The sequence below is a fragment of the Trichoderma harzianum genome, assembly GCF_003025095.1.
Source record: "Trichoderma harzianum CBS 226.95 unplaced genomic scaffold M431scaffold_4, whole genome shotgun sequence".
NCBI lineage: Eukaryota > Fungi > Ascomycota > Sordariomycetes > Hypocreales > Hypocreaceae > Trichoderma > Trichoderma harzianum.
Genome location: NW_020209252.1, coordinates 627,757 through 650,225, shown reverse-complemented (window position 1 = coordinate 650,225; position 22,469 = coordinate 627,757). Strand labels below are relative to the sequence as shown.

Sequence of the window (22,469 nt, the reverse complement as noted above, 5' to 3'; positions counted from 1 at the left end):
ATTTTTTTTTTTCTCTTGTCTTTTTGTATGCTACTCTGTATCTAACAGTAGCTTCAAAGCCGTCAACTCGATCTCACCAACATCCACTATGTGGTCCAGCGCGATTCCAGTTCAGGCTTGGATTTCTCTAGCTTCCGTCCCTATTTTTGGCACTCCAAAGCCCGAGCGAGGTCCGAAAAACCAGCATCAAAGACAATATCCAAAATCGGAATGGCTATACAAGTGCTGACTCACGCCAGTAGAAACTCTTGAACACTGAACAAAGAGAGAGCATGGATACGAGTGGAAGCTAGTTCAAGGCTGTTTCATGCTTATGTACAGAGGATGAGCCGCAGCACATCCCCCTGTAATACGGAATAAGTAAGGCTGACGGGAGTTTAATGCACACTGGCTTCAATGCTGGAGTTTCTAAATAAATATCCAGACAGCCCTCCCAAACAGCACTTGGATCTGCCTCAATTCTCCTCCCTCTCTTCCCGTCGCTTCACCAACAATGGCCACGATGGCTTCGTCATTCCCGTTGATGTCGTTCCCCGAGGAGATTATCGAAAACATATGCCGACAGCTGGCCAACTATCCACGATCACGCTATAGCCCAAAGCCTCTGTCTAATCTCTGTCAATCGTCGAAAGCTCTCTATCGCATCGGTACGCCTGTGCTTTATTCTTGCTTCGACTCAAGCGAGCGCTTCAAGAAACTTTCCGATTTCCTCCGTACCATTGCCCTGCGCCCTGAACTTGGAGCGATGGTGCAGGACTTATATCTCAATGCGTTTTACTGGACTGAGTTCGACAAGAGTCACACCGAAGCCTTTGACCTTGCGACAAAAAGACTGGGCGTAAGTCTCGATGGCTGGATGGAAAACAACCCGTGGGAGGCCATATCACAGCTCGTCATCGCCTACACGCCGAATGTGAGGTCCATGGAAGTCATTGCGCACGAGGTTTACTGTGATGAGGGCGTTGGGGCTTTCACACTGCTTGAGCAAATGGCCGCTCAGGTTCCAAGACAAGTCTCACTACCGCATCTGCGTCGACTCCGCGTGGGCCATGACGACTGCCGGCAGATATCTCTCGGATACTTTGGGGGAATTCTTGAGCTTGCACCTGGTATAACAGAGATTACGGGCGACCCAATCTATGGCTTCCATTGCAACGAGAAGAATGTGAATGATCGTATGATTCTCGACAATGTAACCCGTTTATATCTCAAGGGTGGTCACATATCCAGGAGGCAACTAAATGAAATAGTCTCGCGCTGCCAAGCTCTGGAATACTTCAAGTACACATATCACTCCATCTACGCCGGCCTTGGCGAAGATTGTGTGACTCCAAGAGAAATCATCGATATGCTGAGGGAGCACAACCACAACGACACTCTTCGCTCAGTCTACATTGATCTAGGATTTCGGGAAAGAGCGGCCACCGACACCTTGTCCTTTTCTGGCTTATGCATTGATGGTGACCAAATCCTGTCTCTCAAAGATTTCACGCGACTCGAGAATTTCCATGTCGACGGCAGCTCAGTCCTATTTCCAGCTGTCCAGACGCCAGAGTACCGCACCGATATCCTGATCAACATGTTACCTGGCTCTATACGTCGCTTTCAACTTACCAACACGCAAGGGGAATCTGTCGCAAATATGATGACTTTGGCAACATCGCTTACTGACTTTCCGTTCCTTAAAGAGATATTCTTGACGGGAAATAGCACAAACGGGCCACTGGGCGATGTGGAAGTGGAGTTGGATGAATCGGAGATGGGCCTGCTGCGCAAAGTTCTGGACGATAATGGGATACGACTCGAAGATGCGTGGAGCGACGATGAATCTGATGAACTATGAGATGTCGGCTTGTGGAGTTGTTCAGTAATGCTTGTATTTACGCCTTAATTACAGATATTCAGTAAATAATTATAATTACTCTGATTTTGAGTATCTGCTACTATTGCTACTTTCCCCTACTATGTATAATTTATCCTAGTACCTGCTACTATCGATATTTTATTCTAGCATCTGCTACTATTGACATTATGTTCTAGTATCTGCTACTGATACCATCTTCTTCTAGTATCTGCTATGATTACTATATTTTTCTAGAATCTACTGCCATGGCTGTCATTTCCACTTTCAATGAGCCGCAAGTGAATCATGCCCAACAAGCACAACTTTCAGCACAACGCACTCGCAAATCTTCTTTAAAGATACAGACAACCAAGCAAATCAGCCAAAATGGAGTCCATTGCACGGAACCAGGCCACCGCCGCCCAGATTCAGCGTCTTAAGGACGCAGCTTAAAACCCGCTGACCGGAAAAGCGTAGCTCCAAGGTCACAAAAACATTCTTCAAGGCCGCCGCCAATTACCGGTCTATGGACGATACCAAGAGATTCTGGACAACTACCACAAGTCCCAGGTGATGATTTTGTCGAGCAAAACTGGCTATGGTAAGTCAACTCAGGTCCCCCAGCTTCTTGTCCATGGTGAATATGAAAGTAAGCTCCAGATTGCCTGCATACAGCCGCGCCGACTGGCTGCAACCGAGCTCGCTATTCAAGTTGCTGACCAGATGGGGGTTGTCCTTGGCAAAGAAGTCGGCTATCAGATCCGTGACGACAACATGATCAGCCAAGACAAACAGAAGAAGACTCGGCTCGCCTATATGACGGAAGGCATTTTCCTTCGCCAGCTGAGCGTGGACAGACAGAAACTTGTCGGCGTACGCATGCGTAGTCATTGACGAGGCCCACGAGCGGACTGTCGATCTGGACTTGTTGCTGGCGCTGCTGAAGAGGACCATAAGCAGCCGCAAATACATGTAGCTATGCACATCAATGTTGTCCGTATTGTTTCTTGTTTGGCGGCTCAAGGCACTCAGCCAGGCGCTCTTGTGACCTGGGAGCCATCGTAGACACGCGTCTGAGCCTCTTTTGTTGCCCACCAATGTCGGTATTCACCGACCTGCAGATTGGCTGGACGTATTGACTCTCAGAAACCGAGATCTACCTAGGTACTTTCTGCTACTAGCGATATTATATAGACTACTTAAGAACCACTTAGGTAGGATACAGCTCCTGCTACTACCGCTACATTCTTCAAGTATATAAAAATACGTACAATACATGTATGTACTATGATAAACCCGGTGTTCTGAATGACCAAGTCGAAGTGCTACAACAGCCTCTCTTTTTTTCTTTACTGCCTCATCCTTGTCCTTTCTATATGCAACAGCCTGCCATATAACAATTATACCACTACATACCCATATCACACCCGGGTGCTTTCCAGCTTATTGACAACGTTCTCATCAACTCGCCCGCCCCGCTACTCAACATCAGCTTCCATTATCATTTATAAACCTGAGAATGAGGAAACCAGGTCCCAGATGGATTGTGGAATCAGTCGCACTAGAGCACCTCATATTTTGAACGCGACTTGACAAATGTCCTTCCATGTCCTCTATTCACAATTAGTGCGCGTAGCCAAGCATTATGGAGGTAGTCATCTTGCTTCAAGGGTCTTTAGACACACTCAGGCATAAGATCTCTCATAATGTGCAGGCAGTCAAATTACATCTGTAGTAGTCATGATATTGGATTGGAGTTCTCGCTATCAATGGAGCTTTTACAGCCCTATATAAACCCCAGTCTTCAGGTGCCATGTAGGAATAAGCCCTCACGACATTATTACAAATCTGCATGTAGTCGACAAGGCATATTTACATATACCTAGCAGGCGCTCTGGTGACGTGCTAAAATCCATGGTAGACACCAGACCAGTTCCGCTCACTGCCTACCAACGTACATGTAAACTGACTGGCCTCATAGGTCTTATCATACCTACATGTAGGTAGGTTATGTATGCAACTGACCTGACAGCTGCCTTACCAGATTTTGTTCACTTTCGAGCAGTGAATCATCCGCGTGGCCCACCTGACGGCTGCGCTTGTCAGATTTTGTTCACTTTCAAACGGCTTAAAAGTTGTCCTTTGCAAAACTTCAGTCGTTCCGAATTTCGAGCACAACTTTTCGCCAAATAACGTCATCCTGCCCAACCAGCCACTACCAGCAAGAATCTTTCACTACCACCACAACGTCTTCAAAGAAGAAACCTTGAGTTGAAGCAAGCCGCCTAGTAAGTATCACAGAATTTAGCGCGTTGTGCCCATTTCCCAGTGTTGGATAATACACGTACCTAACATAGAAGACAGAATGTCAGGAAACGACAACGCGCAGTCGGAGGACCAAATCGCGAGCCATGTGCTAGTCGCTCATAGTATCAACCTTGGAGACTTCGAGAACGAATTCCTGTTCAACGTTCAGGAAACGCTCAGGCAGCCCGAATCTTTCACCCTTTTCTGGCACCAGCACTACGCCATTCTTGTATTCGAAACCAGCGCCGATTGCGAGGCGGCTGAAGAAGACCTCCAGGGCCTTGAGATCTTTGGCCATGCCGTCAGTATCTCTCGACAAGAAGAGGCACATGTTAGTCTATATCCGCGCATATACTTGTCTTATTTTCTGCCCTGCTGACGCAAACCATAGTTAGCCCCTGAGGTTATCCAAGCAGCAGTAGGCCCTACTGCTGCTGTCGCCTCTGCCTCTGCCGACTCTGCCTCTGCTCCCGCTGCTCCAGCTGTTCCAGCTCCCAATGTTCCAGCCACTGCTCCCATCCCCCTCACCACCGCTGCCGCTGCTTCCACTGCCACCGTCACCACCACTGTTACCGAAGAAACGAACAACAATATAGAGTGGGCGGTGCCTAGCGATGATGAATCTGACTGTGGCTATGACTATGAACTTCCTGAGATCAAGTACAGGGATTAATTCGTTGATGGGGGAAACTCTACTCTCTAGTGGATGGTCTTTTGACCATCCTCTACTGTTCTTTAATGTGGTGAAAACCCTATCCGTTCATGGTTGAAAAGCGTTGATCGTTATGGTACATGGTTGGAGTTCGATTTCTATAGTGGTCTATGCGTTGATATTCTTGATACCAGCGACTCATAAAAGAATCGAGACGCTTTTGATACAAGTACTGTCTATGCAATTGTGCCCATGACCCACGGCGTACCCAGCTGAGACTGGGTGCCAGACAACCGCTCCTTTTTTTGTTCCGCATTATGTTATACTTATTCTTTCTATATGCAACAGCTCGCCATGTTTTCATCATTGCTACTCATTCAATCATCATTATCGTCGTCACATCGTGTTATATCACTGCCCCATATCACACCCGGATGCTTTCCAACTTGTTCACAACCTCCTCCATCAACTCACCCGCTTCGCTGCTTGACATCTCCTCATCCACTCGCAAACACATCTCTACTACTTCCCTGTACCGCTTGCCTACCTTGCTGCCCAATCCCGGGACCAGCACGGCGAGGACGACCTTATCACGCCAGCGCTCGGCAGTGTAGTGCGCCTTGTAGTAAGTCTGTAGGACTTTCCAGAGGCCAATCTCCAACAGCACCAGGCCGAAGCTGTAAATGTCAAATGGCTTGATATGCGGCCTACCGCGGAGAGAGGCAGGATGGCGGTGAAGGTCCTCAATGGACGGGTTGCGCGGGACAACGGATAGAGCCGTGTCGAGTTCTGGGCGAGAGGCGCCAAAGCCGCTGAGATACGGCAGGGAGATGTCTGGCACGAGGGCGGCAGAGGCGGTGGGCGAGAGGCCAGATGTGGAAAATGCAGAAGGGAAAAAGACAATGTTGGAAGAGCAGATGGATTTGTGCAGCCAGTCGAGCGAATGCAGAGACCAAACGGCGACGGCAAGTGTCTGCGCGAGGCGGATGCGGTCGTCGAGATCCGGCGTTTTGAGGTCGGGGCTGGAGATGAGCGTCTTGAGCGTTGAGTGAGAAGATGCCGGCGCTTTATAGACGAGGCCGTAGCGGTTGTTGGCGGAGTCATCTGTGTATCCCAGACAGTCAATGCTGTGAAGATCTGGATGGCATTCTGAAGCTGAATGCATCATGCGAGCCAAGTCGTCCATTCTTCGGACATGGACAACGCGCTCCTCAATCTCTTCGCGGTCATAATCGACCCATTCGATGAGTACATCACCTGCAGTGACATGATGGGCCTGAACCCGGCGAGGCGATTCCAAATCCTGGATGTCGAGCGAGGTGCGGCCGATTTTCAGGGCAAAGGTAGGCTTGAAGGACTCCTGGGGCTTGCTGTCGAGGTTGATGCGGAGTTTCTTGAGGTTGGCCGAGTTTGTGAGCTTGGGATAGATGCCAGATGACGCATTTTCGAGAAGAGAGAGCTCGGTGAGGTCTCGTTGGGCGCGATCAAGGAGTTGATGCGTCCATGCGCGCTGGAAGGATTGGACCTGAGAAGGGGGGAAGAGGGCTTCGAGGCCGTCGTTGAAGTCTGGATTCTTTGTTAGCCTTTTAACGTTGTTGGAAAAACAGCGTGTAAAAGTGATCATACGCACCTTTGAGATCCTTTAACAGGTTGGAAAACTTGTCCTTGTCTGTTCAGGTGCAGGGAAGCATTTGTAAGCATCACCGCCAGAACTCTCTCACTTGCACCACCAACATGACCAAATCTCACCTCCTATTACCCATTTCGTCCTCAGCCCAATCTCTTTTCTCCAGCTCCTCTCACTTGAAAGATTAAGCGTGCTCGAAGACGTCTTGAAGCCATTCGTCTTCTTGCCCTCATCTTTGGACCCTTTCCGCGGTGGTGAGACATCCGCCTCCTTACCGCCCTTAGTCGCCGCCTCGTCCACCAGCCCATAGCGATCTTGCAGCTTCTTAAAGTCCGTGACGGTGCCATGAAGCTGTTCCAGAATCTGTGTCGCCAAGACCTTGAGTTGCGGATTCCGCTCGCTCAGATGCTCGTCAAACTTGCCCTCTGCGACTCCCCATTCCCTGCCCCAGACCACCAGCCGCATCTCCTCAATGCGCACTTTGCACATCATCCGCTGGCTGTCCGAGTCTAGGTTGCTTGCCGTGGTAAAGTATCCATAGGCTTTGACACAGCCGTCGAATAGCTGGCCGACGAAGCCAATGACGCCAATGGCGGTGCCAAGAGCCTCAGCCATGGCCTGGTATTAGATAGAAAACGTGGGGATTAAAGATGCAATTAGTTTCTGGGCTGAGAAAGAAAGACCACTTGGCCTTGGCGATCGCCCTAGACTAGTGAGAGGTGGTGTTTATAAGCAGAACTAGAAAGGAAGCTGGAAAAGAAAAAGAAAGAAAGAAAACAAAAACTACAGACAAAATAAAGAAGATGAAAAAAATTGATGAGAAGAAACAAAGGGCCCGCTACGTAAACACAAGCGTATATATACGGCTCTGCTCCGCCTCATTGATCTTCTTCCATGCAGTGAGCTTGCTTTATATCCATCACATAAGCAACACCACCCCCTGACCGCTAATTTCGCATTTTTCTTCTTTTCCAAATACCAAAGTGGCGGCGCTGAATTCGCCCTCTCACCTGAATTGGAAATGGGTGATGTGGTAATTGCTTACTGAAAGCCACCGCCAAATCTCCAAGCACAGCAGCTCCTGTTACAGGGCCTGCGTTGATTTGTTAATGCCCCTCTTCTCTTATTGGAGGAGGTGAATCAATCATGGGCAAAGCAGAGAAAAGCCGTATCACGTGCCAACATTGACGCGATGTTACCCTGCCTTGCATATTTCCCAGGCTTAAAATGTAAGCGTCTGCACTTTAGCTCACACATCACTTCAAGAGCCAGAAACACACACAACAAGACAACAGAAAGACGTGAAAAAAGAAGCAAAAAAAGGCAAAAACATACAACAGCCGGTGTTCGCTGATGGTCACCCACTCAACTACTAATCTGCCGGTTAGTGGCTTGTCTATGGGGGAGCAGACGGGACCCCGAATTTTCCACTACCTATGGTCGTATGTGCTTGTAAGTGTAACAGATTGGATTATAGCGATAACCTGTGGAAGACTCCATTATTTTGTCTTCGAGCTCAAACAACTTCATATAAGACGCAATTTTGTTCGATAACCTCGAATATCTGCTGTTTCGTAAAGACCAGGCAATGGGGAGAAAGAATTCCTTCTTGGTACGTCCATGTACGTGTCAGCCAAAGAGAGTCAGCGAGGACCGTCGATATAGGAACCATGCTTGATACAAGCAATGTGCCGTCTGAAGGCGTGGGTCATGGTTGATTCTCTCGTGGAACAGTTGACACGCCCGGAAGGCCCTCAGAACTGTAAACTACTCGTAGCCATGTCTACAGGTGATGAGACGGTCACGGAGCGTGCCAATAATATAGCAGCGGTTGTTATCGCAAGCTTTTGATGACTAAGGGCCCCGTACGGTTGAACAGTCCCGCACACCTTGATGGGTCGCCTAAAACTAGCAGTTTGTTGGGCATGGAAGCTTAAATAACTCGGGCTGAAACGAAGAACAAAAGTGACTGTTATCTACCATGGGTCCGAGATCGGGTGCATCACGTGATAACTCACAGAGTTTCGAGTCACCCACAATGAAAATATTGCACCGATGACCCATGCTTGTGACGACACATTGAGTCTGGTACAGTCATCCTAACGCGAGACATTTCTTCTTTGGCCGAACATATATATTTCGAGCCAAGGTACGAATTGCATTTGCCTTCACTGTTATTACCAATCCATCAACTTTCACCTTCTTTTTCCAATCCAATCCTTAGCCACCATGTCCAAGGGTCGTGTTTGTCTGTACGTCTTTCTCATTCAAGATGACTGATCAACCCCTCCAAATTGACTTGGATCAGTAACTAATGGAATCACAGTGCCTATTCTGGTGGACTTGATACGTCTACTATCCTTGTCTGGCTGATCCAGGAAGGATATGAAGTGATTGCCTTTTTGGCCGACGTTGGGCAGGTCGAAGGTATGTCAATGGCATGGGCACCTTCGCTGGGTTGCGTCTGACAAGACCGATTACTGTAGACTTTGCTGCCGTGGAGAAGAAGGCTCTCCAGCTCGGCGCCAAAGCCTTTGTTTGCGAAAACCTCCAGCGTGAGCTCGTTGACGAAGTCGTCAAGCGAGCTATCCAGTGCAATGCCGTCTTTGAGTCTCGGTACCTTTTGGGCACAGCGCTTGCTCGCCCTGTGATCGCCCGCAGCCAAGTTCGAGTTGCAGAAAAGCATGGTTGCCAATACTGTAAGAAGCCTACCAATGTTGATGCCGAGTGAAGCTGACGTATCAGTGTCGCATGGCTGCACCGGAAAAGGAAACGACCAGATTCGCTTTGAGCTGGCTTTCCATGCGCTCAACCCTAACATTGAGGTTATTGCCCCATGGCGACTTCCCGCTTTCATCGAGCGTTTTAAGGGTCGCAACGACCTGCTCAAGTTCGCCGCTGAGAACGGAATCCCCGTCAGCTCTACACCTAAGGCCCCCTGGTCAATGTAAGTATTTCTTTTCTCAACAACCCCCTTACCCATTGCATCGGGATTGTTTTGCTAATATGCCAATAGGGATGAGGTTCGTACACCGTGATTTGTCCATTTTCACTATGTCTGGAGTTTTGCAAAGTCACCTGAATCTTGGGGAACGGGCCACCCACTGAACTTGCATCTTTTGAAGCTTCTATGTCGTGGTTTGGCCTTGCCTCAACTCAGAACTCCCTTCATATCCTACATTGTTTGGCCTGAAGCACACTGACATCAAAGTACAGAACCTTGTTCACATCTCCTACGAAGCTGGAATTCTGGAAGACCCTGAGACGACTCCCCCGAAGGAGCTTTGGCTTCGTACTATCGACCCCAGGGATGCGGCCAATGAGCCCGTCGAATTCAGCATTCACTTCGATAAGGGTGTCATCTCCAAGGTTGTCGTCGGCGACAAGGAGATTACCGACTCCGTTGAATCCTTCAAAGCCCTCAACAAGATTGGAAGCGAGGCTGGTGTCGGACGCATTGACATCGTTGAGAACCGTTTTATTGGCCTAAAGTCGCGAGGTTGCTACGAAACGCCAGGCCTCACGCTGGCTCTTGCCGCCCATTTGGACCTAGAGGGTCTCGTCATGGACTCCCGAGTGCGAGAAATCCGGGACCAATTCGTCAGTCTTAACTGGTCACGCCAGCTTTACAACGGCATGTACTTCAGCCCTGAACGCGAGTTCATTGACAACTCTATCGAGTTCTCTCAGCGTAATGTCTCTGGAGTTGTGCGACTGGCCGCCTACAAGGGCAACGTAACTATCTTGGGCCGTTCCAGCGACTCATCCAACCTGTACTCCCAGGAGGATGCTTCTATGGACTCTCTCGAGGGCTTTTCCCCAATGGATACCTCTGGATTCATTGCCATCCAGGCTATGCGCCTCAAGAAGTATGGCGAGCAGAAGCGAAAGGACGGCGCACCTCTTAGCCAGTCTTAATTTGCAGACATGGAATTGGAGGGGCTGGGTAGCTGCTTTGCTGGTATAGTGGAAAATGCCCCTTTAGGCAAACGAAGAACAAAAATGTGAAATCAGTCAATTGTAAGCCTCGGTTTACAGTCACTTCCAAATCGAAAAGTGATGTGGAAAGCAACAAGCTCTCACTCGTACAGATGGGCCGTATTTGGCTACATCACTACGTGTGTAGTAAATCACAGAAGAGCTGTCCAATGATGAATACTAACTACATAATACACACCAATGTCCCGCCAAGCAGCCAAGTTATACAACCAGTCTCCCAGCGACACCAAGCGGGAAAATAACAGTTCCACTCACGATCGATAAGATTACGAGCTTCACACATTGTCACTTGCCGTTTTTTATCCCTAACTATACAAGAAGATACTGAGTGTCCCTAGTTGCACAAAGCTCGCGCTAGCATCCCTTCAACAATATAGGGCAATTACCTGGGTTCGACCACGCCAAGGTTTGTGTCCCTTGTTTGAGTAACGCAACATCGGGGTTTTCTCATTGGCAACCCTACGAGATTGACAAAATCATTTCCCTAATCTGCCGTATACTCCGTATTGTTGCTATCAAAGCCGAGCACTTGATCTCGTCATCCTGAGACATGCATCATTTTGTGACTGACAGCCGCAGGATCTCAACTGAGACACGCGGGATGCAACTGAGACGCTTGGGATGGCGGCGGTGACACTCAATATCGCGAGTGAAGTACACGCAATTGTAATATCGCGACTAATACACCCGTAATATCCAGAATAGCCATCTACAGCGCGTGGTCAACATCTTCCGCAGTATTTTTGCACTGAATTAAAATATCGAGGAGCATTAATGTATGATCAAATCTTGCTGTGGCTAATGAGGAAGTCGAGAATGAATTTCTTTGGATTAAGTGAGGGCTGTGGAAGGCATGCGGTACGGTGGGAAGTGACTTGGAGTATGTCAAGTTGGCAAAAACCTGAAAATATCACAGTACAGAAATTGTTGCAGATATACATGTAATCTCCAAAGAATTATGCTATATTTTCAACGCTACACTAGATCTCAAGAATTCTATATGCTGGCTCTTAGACAATTCTCTCTTCTTCTTGCTTGGGCGTCAGATGCAGCCGACGGCGCCACTTCATGCCACTCTTATGAAAAGCACGCTGTGTCCGCTCTAATGGATAATTGATTGGTGATTCGCCTCCAGTAAAAATAAAAAAATCGTAAAGGAATGCCCCCATAAACGAGCCCAGTAACGTACCCGCCCAGGGACCGTAAAACCAGTAAGGGTTGGTGAATAGCTCAGAAGTGTAGCCCAAGGCCAAAAGCGCCAAGCGAGGTCCAAAATCGCGGCTCGGATTGAGAGCAGCGCCCGTTTGGTTAGCGAAGCTCATGCTGAGGCATGTAATGATGAGGCCGATGATGAGAGAATTCATGCCAGCGCCAGGAGGAGCATTTTGGTCGTCACCAAGAGCTAGTACAACAATAGTCAGACACATTGTGCCAATAAACTCGTTGAATAGAGCTGTAGGTGCGTTAATGTATGAGCTGCGCTGGCTTGTGACAAAGCAGTTTATAATGTCATCGTCTACACCGGTAAGGAGATAGTGTTTGATAGACACGTAGTACACTCCGTATGCGGCAAAACACGCACAAAAGGCCCCAAGAAACTGTGCCAAAAAGTACTCGGGCATCTTGCGCTTAGGAAACCCACGAAAGAACCAGAGCATTATAGTGATTGTAGGGTTGAGATGGGCACCAGAGACGCCACCAGAGATGTATATCCCTATCATGGTCGCAAATCCCCAAGCCCAGTCAGTCGTGTTGGGGTTTCCGGCTTTAGCCACAGTGACAGAAAGATCGGCGCAAAATCCAATGGTGAGTTGAACGAAAACAGCTAGGGACTCGGCCAAAGCTTCACGATGGTGAGTACGGATGACAGACCAGATGGTGTGGTTGTTGTGAATCTCTTCCTCTACCAAGTCCTGGACCAAGGGATGGAGGTCCTCTGGATATGCATCTTGGTCAAGCCGCAGTGTCTCAAGAGAACGATTGCCTTCGATTAGCTCGTCTGGGCCTGGATCAAACTCTCCTTCGCCTTGCCCTGACCGTTGGGACTCGTGGCTGTCTTTGTGTCGCTCTGAAGTATGTTCAGATAGGCCTTCTTGCACAGTATACAAAGGGCTCTGAATTGACGGGCGCGTGATCGTAGCTCGTCTTTGGCTTGACCTCGTTTTTACAAGCTGTGGGAGTCCATCTGATTGTGCCTCGGCATCTGCGGCCAAGATCGTTTTTATAAAGTTATTTTCTCGCTGTTGCCGGGCATCGGTGACTTGCGCTCCCATCTTACGCAAATCCGCCGACTTCTCAATGCGGCCCTTTTCAATCTCATTCGGATCGACATCCAGCCCTAGATTCTGCGAGTTTTCAGCGGGCAGCTCGGCATTGACGCAGTTCTCGAGCAGCTCGTTCTTTGTTGGTACCATCCCCGGACGGACAACACGCGGCAGAGGCTTGGCCAAACTCCATATTGGCTTGGCATTATTTGGCTGCTCATATGATGGGTTGAGATCGCTGTAGCCTGGGTGAACAAAAGGTTCATGTGCGGTGCGCAATTGAGGGGTATCGGTAGGGCCAGCAAGATTGAATTGAGTTCCTTGGCCAGCTGTTGTTATAGGTGCCACGCTGCGAAAGGTAGACCTCCTCGAGGCTCTACTCCGTCGACGGAGACTTGAACGGTCTTGATCCTCGCGAGTTTCATTGAGAACTCGCCTTGAGGAAGTCATAGACTCGTTTGTGACCTGCCCGGTTGGTGAAGTGATGTCACCAGCATCATCATTTGAGGCATTGCGGGCTGAATTAGATGAGCCTTCCATGTTTTTGGTTGGATTGAAACGCGATAATCGAAGTTAGAGGTGAGCAACGTAGTCGTTTTGCCAAGGGTTGGCTCTATCAGTCAATACTTTTGCTTTCGGTCATACGAAAAAAAAAAAAAAAAAAAACTTTGCGAGGCAATACTAGAGCAAGAAATGACAGTTTAGCTGGGCTATCTGCGCCTCAGACTGTGGTATATATGACTTCCCACCACGGCAGCCTATAGGATAAAGAAAGAGGGTGAAGACAGGTATAAGGTTATAGAAGCAAAACAATGAGCTACAAGTCGTTCCATTTCTCCGCGAACAAACGCATCCATGAGGTCATACGGACTTTCATCTCCTAATAAGGACATTACGCAGTCCGTTGTCAACGGTTAGATCGGAAGAGATTTGAGCTTTTTTAATCTATATCGAATCCACAATGCGCAATTGCGGCACAGTATTTCTTGGAATCGGCGCCGATCGGCGGCTCCATCCACCTGAGCAAAAAAGACCGAAATACGGGGCGGCGGAGACTTCAAAGGTTCGAATTGAACCCAATCATGCTCTTCATGGTTACCAGGTGCCCCAGTGAGAGCTTTTTATTTTTGACAGGCCGAGTCGCCACATCCGTGGAGAGATACGAGCGTTGCAGGGGCGAAGCTGTCGAGAGTCATCAAGGTGTGACGGGCCGGGAATTGAGGTTATAATATCGCCGAGGAGAATAAATGGAGCGACACGTGAAAATTACCTGTAAACGCTAGACTTGAGCAGGATAACAGACAATTGGACTAAATAAGACGTCAATATGCTGATTCGTGTTAGACGCCGTCGACTATATACAGGTACACAGCCACACGGTTCTAAGATTTACTAGTCTACCACTGACAGCTACTCGTACTCGAGCATCTGACACTAGAGAAAGGGAGTGGCAATTCAGCACACTAAGTTTGCGATTCATTATCTCGAATCTCAATTGTAAAGCTAGTGGAAATCATTAGATGCTAGAAGCATATAGCTGTAGTAGCAGATGCTATAGGGGGGTAGCTTTAGTAGTAGATACTGGAAGGATATTGATATAGTAGCGGATACTAGAGGAATATAGCTAAAATCGCAGATACTAGAAAGATATTGCTATAGTAGCAAATATCCATTCCATTCCATTCCTATATAACAAAGAGAAGATTAAAAGCAAGGCCGGTGTTCTGACGTTGTGTATTTTGTCTAATACGTACTACCACAATATTTCCTCCAGCCCATTTCTCTCAAGTCCATCTATACATATCCCGTCCATGGGGAAAACTAGAAAACATAGTCCTCGTCGTCCTACTCTAGTCCCATGCTCTGCAACCGAGCCTCTCCTTCAGCGCACGACCAAGCATAATCCCCTCGCAGCTTCTAGTCGAATTTGAGGATGTACTTTCTGCGCTGATTCTCGTTCCACGATTTTGGAGATTGGTACTCCATCATTCCTTGACAGAGGTAGCATCCCTGGTTGATCGCCCACGTTGGTGGGCGAAGGGCGATGCCCATCTCCTTCTCTCCACCCAAGGTGCTTTGATCGGACCTCATCCGGTCAATTGCTCTCGCACGAGCTTTCCAAACAAGGTCTTCCTTATCAGAGGCACCGCCCGATTCGTTCTCAAGCTCCGCTAGAGCTTCTATCTCCTTGCGTTGGAGCGCCTTGAAAGCTTCCATAGCCACAGGGACATAATGTCGAAGTCGGATGTCACGCGCTATCCTAGTTATAGCAGAGACTGCCGTTAACTCGCCCCATGCAGTTTCGTTTGCCCCGAAGAAAATGTGGGACAGATCAAATGTTCCTGAGACGAACAGCATCGTAGGCCGCCCACAAGGCGCATCAGAGGTAACCCTTTCAATACCGGAATCCAGTTCAGGTAGCGCCAAATACGCTTGCTTCTGAAGAGATACTGGTGGGGTCAGTACAGGTACATAAAATACATCCTCAGAATCAGCCACGGATGATGGAACTTACAGAAGATACGTTTTATCTGATCGCCAGTCGGGGCAGAGGGTACATGTAGTTTCTTTTTGCATATCATCTGATATAGCAGCTGGTACGGGGAAGCCGTCGGAACCAAATCACCCGCCGACGGGATCTTCCAATGGAACTCCCAGCCTAGAGTGTCTACCAAATTCACGAGGAAATCCGTAAGTTCCTGATAAGATTGTCTCGCACCCAATAGCATCGAACCAATTGAGCGATTACCCGTAAGTTCAGTGGTTGTCGAGGTGGGCGTATGAGAGTAAACTTCGAATCTCTTCTCAAAGCCGACGAGAGAGTCCTGAATAAGAACCTCTGCATAATACGCAAGACTGCGAAGGAACTCTTCGCCATCTTCGGTACGTGTTTTGTGATAGTCGATTGCCTTGAACATGGCAGCATCTTCGGTCAGAGCAATCGCCGCCTGGCGAATGACTTCGACGGGCTTGACCCAAGTTTCAACGTCGGCATAGGTGTCGAAGGGGATCAATAGCTGCGGCTTCTTCGCTGGGAACTCTGTCACAAGCCCTAGTGGTGCCATTTTGTCGAAAAAGCAAAACAGCCTTGGGGGGCACTGGCGTAAACTCTGAAGAAAGTTTCAATGTTGTTGCGTGGTTTGGTCTAAATATTGGCGGACAAAGTCAACAATGTGAAAAAGTTTAAGAATAAGGTATACCGCACTGTGAATTAACTCGAATGTTTGCGTTGAAGTGAATGCTGTAGGCCACGGGTAGATGCATGTACTTATATCATGTGGGCCCTCTTTCATTCACAACAAACGCATGTCCCTCCCTCCGTTTGCTTCTATACACAAATTCTTTCGCCATCCCCCCCTCCTCCCTCCCTCTCTCTCTTCTCTTTTATCTTTCTGGTATCTGCTACTATAGCGATATTCCTCTAGTATCACCTACTATAGCTATATTCCTCTAGTATCCACTACTCTTTCTCTCTCTCTCTTTTTGGCTTTTTGTCTCCAGCAGGATAAGTCTTCAGGCACCACTTTGCCGTCTTCAAAACACCATCATGGAAGACCGCAATGCTCGTTTTGACGAGATTTCTTATTCGTTGGCTCGTCGCTATCTCAGTAGTGAAGATTACAGGAAAGCCGTCAATGAGATCTTCACGGATCCAGAAGAGCGGCGAGCATACTTGCAACGTGGTCTGAAGAGTCTGCCGCATCTCTCCAATCCTTCCGGCATTTTGACGCCCGCTCGATTTATTGAGATTGCGGATTCAATCAATTTCCTCAACCCGGATGAATACAAAAAGCTGCTGCCCGGACTTACTTGGGCCTATCGTCCCTGGATACCCCTCGGCTATGAGAATACGACCCTCTACCGTCTACTTCCATCCATCCACAACTTGGCACCGCAGAAAAGCAAGTGTCCTTTGACAGATCGCGAAATCCTCGACACTGCGTTTCTTGGCGTGAACTTTACCATACAGCCCAGCCAGCCATCTCTGCCGCTGAACCGCCGCGCCCTCAATCTATCAGAAGAGTCTACCAAATCAGCAGAGTCAGACGACATCGAGGCCCCAGGATTTGTTTTCCACGAGCTCGGCACGCTGCAGTGCTTAGAATGCGAGACCGCTGAGGAGATGCCGACGACGTTGGAGCAAGGCGATGATGTCGTGGGAGACTGGGAACCAACTGGCTTTTCTGTTGTAGCCCGGCTTAGCCATACTGGCCACATCGACGGGGTTTATGTCATGTACAACATGAATCCGCGCAAGGAAGGATTCCTCAGCCGAGAACAGGTCACAGATGCATCATGGGGTATCCCGCCAAGCTCACCCGGAGAGCAATTCTCATGCGCCCGAATTGGCAACGCTTTGCGAGATTTCGGATTCAAGGTCAAGCTGGCGTGGAATGAGCAGATTCATCACCCAGTCGAGTTGGTGTGGGCAGTGAAGTCGTCCATGGGGGGTGCGATGCGTATAACGGTGGATGATAACTACGGGAGACACATGTAATGAATCTGATGTAGCAAAGTGCGATCAGGATGGGTAAATTTCGTCGAGAGGATGACGATCTTAGCAATGTAGACACTCAATAAAAAGGATCTGGAATTACTTTTCGTACCTAGCTTGAGTAACTCTTCATACCATATACGATCTACTTTGTATTACATATAGAGATGGCTTCTTGGCATCAGCAAGTATCCCAACCCCTGTACACCTTGGCGCTGGATTAACAAGTCGGTATGCATAACAGTCACTCTGTGAAACAACCACGGACAAGGATAACGACGTATCACAGTACGCAATAAACTAAAGAAAAGAGTTTTAAACTTGACTTGCAAAGTATTAAAAAGAGTTATTGAAATATCATGCATCAAAATTGATATATAGCACACCATCCCCTCCACAACAACCTCCACCGTCTCAAAAAACGTTGAACTAGCAACCGACATCGTACCGTGCAATACCCAAATGCCTACCCCTATGCCCAATAGACCAGTCGCAGCAAAGAGTAAGTAAAAAGAATACGCACAAGGAAGAGCAAAGAAGAGAAGAGAAGAAACAGAGAAGAAGCGAACAAAAGAAAAAAGACACACAAAAAAAACCAAAGGAAGAACAGTAGCCAGTACAATGCCGAAGTAGAGCGAAAAAAAGAAGAAAACACTAAATGTACCCAAATCCCCTTTCCATTTCCGTCCGTTGCGCCATCGCCGCCATAAATCCTCCCCTCCATCTCTATCTCTCTTCTTCTTCTTGAGATTTGCCGGCTTTTTTCCCCGCTCTCACCTCATCATATCGTTTTCTCTCACTTCTCGCTTGAAGCGTGTCCAAAAATGACATCTTTTTGGCGTAATGAGGATCATAAAAAAGAGTTCATGTGGTCTCAAAATCGCAGGGAACATTCAGCGTTGTAATAGTAAGTCGTGGTGGTTAGTTGTGGTGATGGTGGTGAATAGTGGTATAAAAAAAGTCATGCTGCCTCTCCCGTCGCGCCTTGGAAGACTAAAACGCCCGTGTATATGCATACGCATTAATCGCTCGTAATAGAATAAAACGTGAAGTCATGATCGTTAAGATGTAAAGTTTACAAGGTGTTCAGCCATTTCCTTGTGAATGGCTGTCCCAGCCCGTCGTCTGGTCACGCTTGCCTACGACGTGCCCGAGACTCTACGGCCAGTCGATGATACCGACGCGCCCACACCAGCACTACCAACACGGCCACTCGTCTTGCGAACACCAGCAGATTCCTTGGATCTCAAGGGTGAATCCGCAGCTTGCCGCCGATTCCGGACCTTGGCGAGTGTGCCAGGCTGGCTGGGGACCCTCTCGGCAGATTTGGGTTTTACGGAACCAATATTCTCAGCGTCGAATGAGGCGTCATTGTCTATGACATATGGGCTCGTGTCCTGGCTCGCCGGTTGAGTTTTCCCGCTCCGATTGGATGATTGGGCCGCTTTGCGCTGCTTTCGCATCCGCAAGTGCTGCTCCTCGTCCGAGTCTGGGGCCTGTGAACGGCGCTGTGGCGATGGTGGTGCTGCTGTTTCCTCCTGTCTATGTTGCTGCTGTTCGAAGAGTTGTTCCTCTGCTGCCGCATGGAAAGCATCCGATCTCTGATGATGATTGCGCCGATCGCGCGCTGCCTTTCGTGGCTGCCCAGGCGTTGGCGCCGGTAAATAATCTTCATGAACTCCGACATTGCCGCGATCTTGGTCCACCTCACTAAGGGGAGTGCGGCCGGATGGGCTCCGGTTAGAGGGGGTCACTGTCTGGCCGTTACGCGCAGACTTGACGGCTCGCATGGGCGTCTGGGGAGCCGGATGACCAGCGGCGGCGGCAGCAGCAGCAAGCTCTCTCCTGAGCTTTCGCTCAATACGCTCCTCGATCCACCACTCTCGGAATGTTCCCTGGTTGAGGTGCAGCCAGTGCTGTTGAGGTCCAACAACCATACCAGGTCTCATGAAGCGCATAAAAGAGATGACCTCGTTTGCAGTGAAGCCATGGCGGTAGATCAGGTAGGCGCCAATGAGGCAGCCGGTTCGGCCAAGGCCAGCCTTGCAGTGAACAGCTACGCCTCTCTTCTTGACAGTGATAGTCTCGTGAGCCATGCGAATGAACTTGCGAACCATGGAAAGCGGAGGGCAGGTTCCATCGTCAAAAATCATGTCGACATGCTGGATTCCCAGGGCCTCAAAGTAGGATGGGGAGTAGAGGGGCGAGTTCAATCGGACGACCAAGCCAATGTTGCGCTCAGTAAAGTGTGAGAGTACATTCTTGAAGGGCTGGGGAAGAAGCGGGTGATCCTCGACCGCGGCCACGTCCCTGGGAAGCAGAGGATACAGGTCAGAGTCCTCGGTAATCTTGGCCACTGGCGTGTGTTGAGGGGAGGCAAAGGCAAGAAAGTTGGGCGTAACCCAGTTGAAGTCGCCATGCTCGACTCGCTCATACATCTCATACTGGTCCAAGTCAAAGTTGTCCAAGTCGCAGCACTTTTCTTCCTTGGCCTTCCAGACACCATATACCACATCCTGGACGCTGATGCCGTAGTCGGCCTGGCTGTATCCGGCATCTCGGAAAGGCATCAACGGAGGGTCAATCTGAGCAATTGGTGCCAGGGCCAAGTGAGGCGGCCAGTTCTGAATCAGAACCATGTAGCAAGCCAACATACAAGCGGCATTTGCGCGACCTAGAAACAGCCAATAATGTCAGTAAATCGAATCTTTCAATCCAATTTTTATCAGCGGTCAAGACTCACTCCTCGGATCAGCAGCACTGTAAAAGACAATGGGTCGGTCTCGGTTCTCCTTGGCGCCCAGGATATCGTGGAACTTGATGGCAAAGCGGTAGAGGTGGCCAATATGCAGAGGACCAAAGTCGTGGTGGAAGGCGTTGTACAGAAGAGTGTCGTCGACTGTGAAGTAGCAGGGAGGGTTTCGGTTGGTTACCAGAGGTGCCGGGGCAGCTCCGTCCGCATATCGCGATGCTCGCTTTCTGGGGGATTCGGTGCCGGGGAGCGGAGTATCGGGAGTCGGAGGGTGCACATAGGCGCCCAGATAGAGTCGGTCTGTAGATTGAGAAATTGTCAGCGCGAAGCTCGAAAATCTATAGAGAAGCTGTATTGCTCAATGACGCGGGTAGAGGAAGCTGTCGTACCTGGAATGTATTCAACGACATGGCCCAGATTCTGGGAGTGTCTCGTAGAAGGAGCCATTCTTCCAGGCTCGCTATGCTTCCAATCCGCGACAGCGAATTACTCGTCCACGTCCGTAGTAATAACAGAATCTAAATGTAAAATATGATGCCAAAAAGCTGTTTGGAATTGCGCAAACGCGGATGCGCAAAAAAGAAATAAAAAATGGCGAAAGCTAAGCTGCGGTGAAGCTCCCCAAAAAAGGGTCGTGTGATGCAAGTGATGTAAACAAGAAAGCGGCAACAAGGCAAAAAGAATAAAGGGGGCTGGGCGGGATTTAGCGAGACAAGACCAAAATCAAGTAACCCAAACGACAACAGCTCAATTGAGGCGGAGAGAGAATATTTTTGGCCGTCGACAATCACAAACGTCTCTTTCTTCGAAAATCGCTGCGAGTGGAGGAATAAAATACGTTGGGGGGATGATAACGGGTGTTCGGGGGTGTGGGCGGCGAATTGCACGGGTGCACCTTGTCTCTCTCTCTATCACGCTCACTCACGCTCTCCAGCGTCGGTCTCTTCCCTCACAATGCTAAGCGTCACAGCAATGCGACTAAAGCTCCAGCAAAGATGAGATAGGAGAAAAGAAAACAAAGAGTAGCCAAAAGGCAAACCTTTTCGTATTGGAGATAATGAGAGGAGATTGGGAGGGAACGAGGAGAGGGAAAGGCCGAGAGGGGAAGCGTGAGGATTAAGAAAGAGAGAAAAGTCAGCCGGTGATGTTTCGAGCTGGTGATCTGGGCCGTCGCGGATGTTTTTGTAACAGGGGGGTTAGGCGCTGCAGATGTTATTCTTGCAGGCCTGAGCTCCCCCTAATGGAGCGCTACAGCTGCGTTGCCCCCCTGTTCCCCCGGCGCCAGCGCTCCAAGGCCAGCGCAGCGCTGTTATTAGTGGGCCGCTGACCCGTCGCCAGGGCAACGTCATAACAAGCACTGGGCAGCTGTGCCCGGGGTCTGACGTGCTAGAACGCTGCTGAACCGCTGCTCTAAGGTTAGCGGCTATCGTACAGTGGCTCGACGTGCTGAACGTTTGGGTGCGCCACGCTCTGTGGCTGATATTACCCACATGGCCCATTCCAGTCCGTCAACCACAATCATCGGCCCTTGAAGTTTTGCATCTGCATCTAGAACCAAGCTCGAGGAATTCCATCATCAACACGCAGAGATCCCCACACTATCCCGGCCCATCCTCACTGCAGCGCGCATAAGCCACTCGTTAAGCCCTACCAGAACAAATCCAGAAAAGAAACACCGCAGAAAGAACAACAAGAAGCATCAGCACCATCCATCATCATCACAGAGTGTCGGGTCATACTAGCAAGACCCCTCCATTCTCAACCTCCAAAAGAAACGAAAGACAAGAAAAACATCCCGAGACCCAGTGTCTCAACCAGAAGACTCTCCCCACGCAATGAGTTCCGATCCCAAGTTCCCATGCAGCATGCAAGTTAATTTCCCCTCACTCCTCCCGTTACCCTGCCAATCAACTGCCTGTTATCCATCTCCCATCTGCCATCTCCCCCGTCGTCACGGCTAACCAAACATCGCAACCCGTCGTCATGGCTAACCAAACATCGCAACCCCTCAACAGACAGCTGCGCATCCCCTTCCCTACGCCCCGCCTCGCCTCCACGGCCCTCAAAGCCCTCCAAGTCGACCCCGAACTCTCGCCCCTCGTCCAAAGACATCTCTCCGTCGTCTCGTCCTCGTCCAGCTCCGACGACCATGCGGAGGTGCTGCAGGTAGAATACCAGGCCACGACCAATCGCATGCTGCGGGTCGCCGTCAACTCCTTCATGGAGGGCCTCAAGCTCGTCTTGGAAGTCATGGAGCAGTTGGATGTCGACGTATTAGCTGCAGACAAGGCGAAGTCAATAAAGTCTCCATGAATATATATCCCCATGACACCTTCTTGCTGACTCGATGTGAAATGTGACTCCTATATACACATAAACACCTACACGTATGCGCAGTGTCTCGATATATTGCAGTATACATTACTTAACGTTATTATAACCATTACGCCAAATATGCACCAAATCAGGACCGCAGTATATAATAACGATACGCCATCAGTCGCGTAGTGGTATTCAGATATTTCCTCTC

The 22,469-nt window shown here is 49.2% G+C and overlaps 9 protein-coding genes across 9 annotated transcripts; 5 read left to right on the top strand and 4 right to left on the bottom strand.

Annotated features, from left to right (window-relative positions):
• Positions 1 to 480: 480 nt before the first annotated feature.
• Positions 481 to 4,823, top strand: M431DRAFT_111355 (hypothetical protein; the record flags this gene model as incomplete). The annotated part of the gene is made up of 5 exons (XM_024911793.1): positions 481 to 1,812; positions 1,845 to 1,867; positions 2,328 to 2,444; positions 4,216 to 4,481; positions 4,542 to 4,823. Exons 1-5 carry the CDS (start codon positions 494 to 496, stop codon positions 4,821 to 4,823), a joined length of 2,007 nt encoding a protein of 668 aa, XP_024776106.1. The 5' UTR covers positions 481 to 493.
• A 193-nt stretch (positions 4,824 to 5,016) lies between these two features.
• Positions 5,017 to 7,278, bottom strand: M431DRAFT_506177 (hypothetical protein). Its single transcript, XM_024918766.1, has 3 exons — positions 6,552 to 7,278; positions 6,433 to 6,471; positions 5,017 to 6,368 (listed from the first exon to the last, which is right to left on the bottom strand). The coding sequence occupies exons 1-3, from the start codon at positions 7,042 to 7,044 to the stop codon at positions 5,227 to 5,229; spliced, it is 1,674 nt and encodes a 557-aa protein (XP_024776105.1). The 5' UTR covers positions 7,045 to 7,278; the 3' UTR covers positions 5,017 to 5,226.
• Positions 7,279 to 7,734: 456 nt separating this feature from the next.
• M431DRAFT_80285 (hypothetical protein) lies at positions 7,735 to 7,983 on the top strand (the record flags this gene model as incomplete). Its single annotated transcript, XM_024922923.1, has 1 exon — positions 7,735 to 7,983. A coding segment is annotated over one exon (249 nt), but the record flags the coding sequence as incomplete, so codon positions are not given.
• Positions 7,984 to 8,658: 675 nt separating this feature from the next.
• On the top strand, positions 8,659 to 10,347 carry M431DRAFT_3593 (hypothetical protein; the record flags this gene model as incomplete). The annotated part of the gene is made up of 6 exons (XM_024914544.1): positions 8,659 to 8,681; positions 8,756 to 8,856; positions 8,916 to 9,128; positions 9,175 to 9,376; positions 9,446 to 9,452; positions 9,646 to 10,347. 6 exons carry the CDS (start codon positions 8,659 to 8,661, stop codon positions 10,345 to 10,347), a joined length of 1,248 nt encoding a protein of 415 aa, XP_024776103.1.
• A 1,091-nt stretch (positions 10,348 to 11,438) lies between these two features.
• On the bottom strand, positions 11,439 to 13,142 carry M431DRAFT_82211 (hypothetical protein; the record flags this gene model as incomplete). Its single annotated transcript, XM_024923133.1, has 1 exon — positions 11,439 to 13,142. The coding sequence occupies one exon, from the start codon at positions 13,140 to 13,142 to the stop codon at positions 11,439 to 11,441; it is 1,704 nt and encodes a 567-aa protein (XP_024776102.1).
• Positions 13,143 to 14,416: 1,274 nt separating this feature from the next.
• On the bottom strand, positions 14,417 to 15,757 carry M431DRAFT_518183 (hypothetical protein; the record flags this gene model as incomplete). The annotated part of the gene is made up of 2 exons (XM_024920361.1): positions 14,417 to 15,176; positions 15,251 to 15,757. 2 exons carry the CDS (start codon positions 15,755 to 15,757, stop codon positions 14,610 to 14,612), a joined length of 1,074 nt encoding a protein of 357 aa, XP_024776101.1. The 3' UTR covers positions 14,417 to 14,609.
• Positions 15,758 to 16,230: 473 nt separating this feature from the next.
• On the top strand, positions 16,231 to 17,215 carry M431DRAFT_506175 (hypothetical protein). Its single transcript, XM_024918765.1, has one exon. The coding sequence runs from the start codon at positions 16,240 to 16,242 to the stop codon at positions 17,188 to 17,190; it is 951 nt and encodes a 316-aa protein (XP_024776100.1). The 5' UTR covers positions 16,231 to 16,239; the 3' UTR covers positions 17,191 to 17,215.
• A 1,111-nt stretch (positions 17,216 to 18,326) lies between these two features.
• Positions 18,327 to 20,386, bottom strand: M431DRAFT_492888 (hypothetical protein; the record flags this gene model as incomplete). Its single annotated transcript, XM_024917050.1, has 3 exons — positions 18,327 to 19,861; positions 19,931 to 20,239; positions 20,329 to 20,386. The coding sequence occupies 3 exons, from the start codon at positions 20,384 to 20,386 to the stop codon at positions 18,327 to 18,329; spliced, it is 1,902 nt and encodes a 633-aa protein (XP_024776099.1).
• Positions 20,387 to 21,469: 1,083 nt separating this feature from the next.
• On the top strand, positions 21,470 to 22,265 carry M431DRAFT_506173 (hypothetical protein). Its single transcript, XM_024918764.1, has 2 exons — positions 21,470 to 21,806; positions 21,955 to 22,265. The coding sequence occupies exons 1-2, from the start codon at positions 21,775 to 21,777 to the stop codon at positions 22,250 to 22,252; spliced, it is 330 nt and encodes a 109-aa protein (XP_024776098.1). The 5' UTR covers positions 21,470 to 21,774; the 3' UTR covers positions 22,253 to 22,265.
• The last annotated feature ends 204 nt before the right edge of the window (positions 22,266 to 22,469 follow it).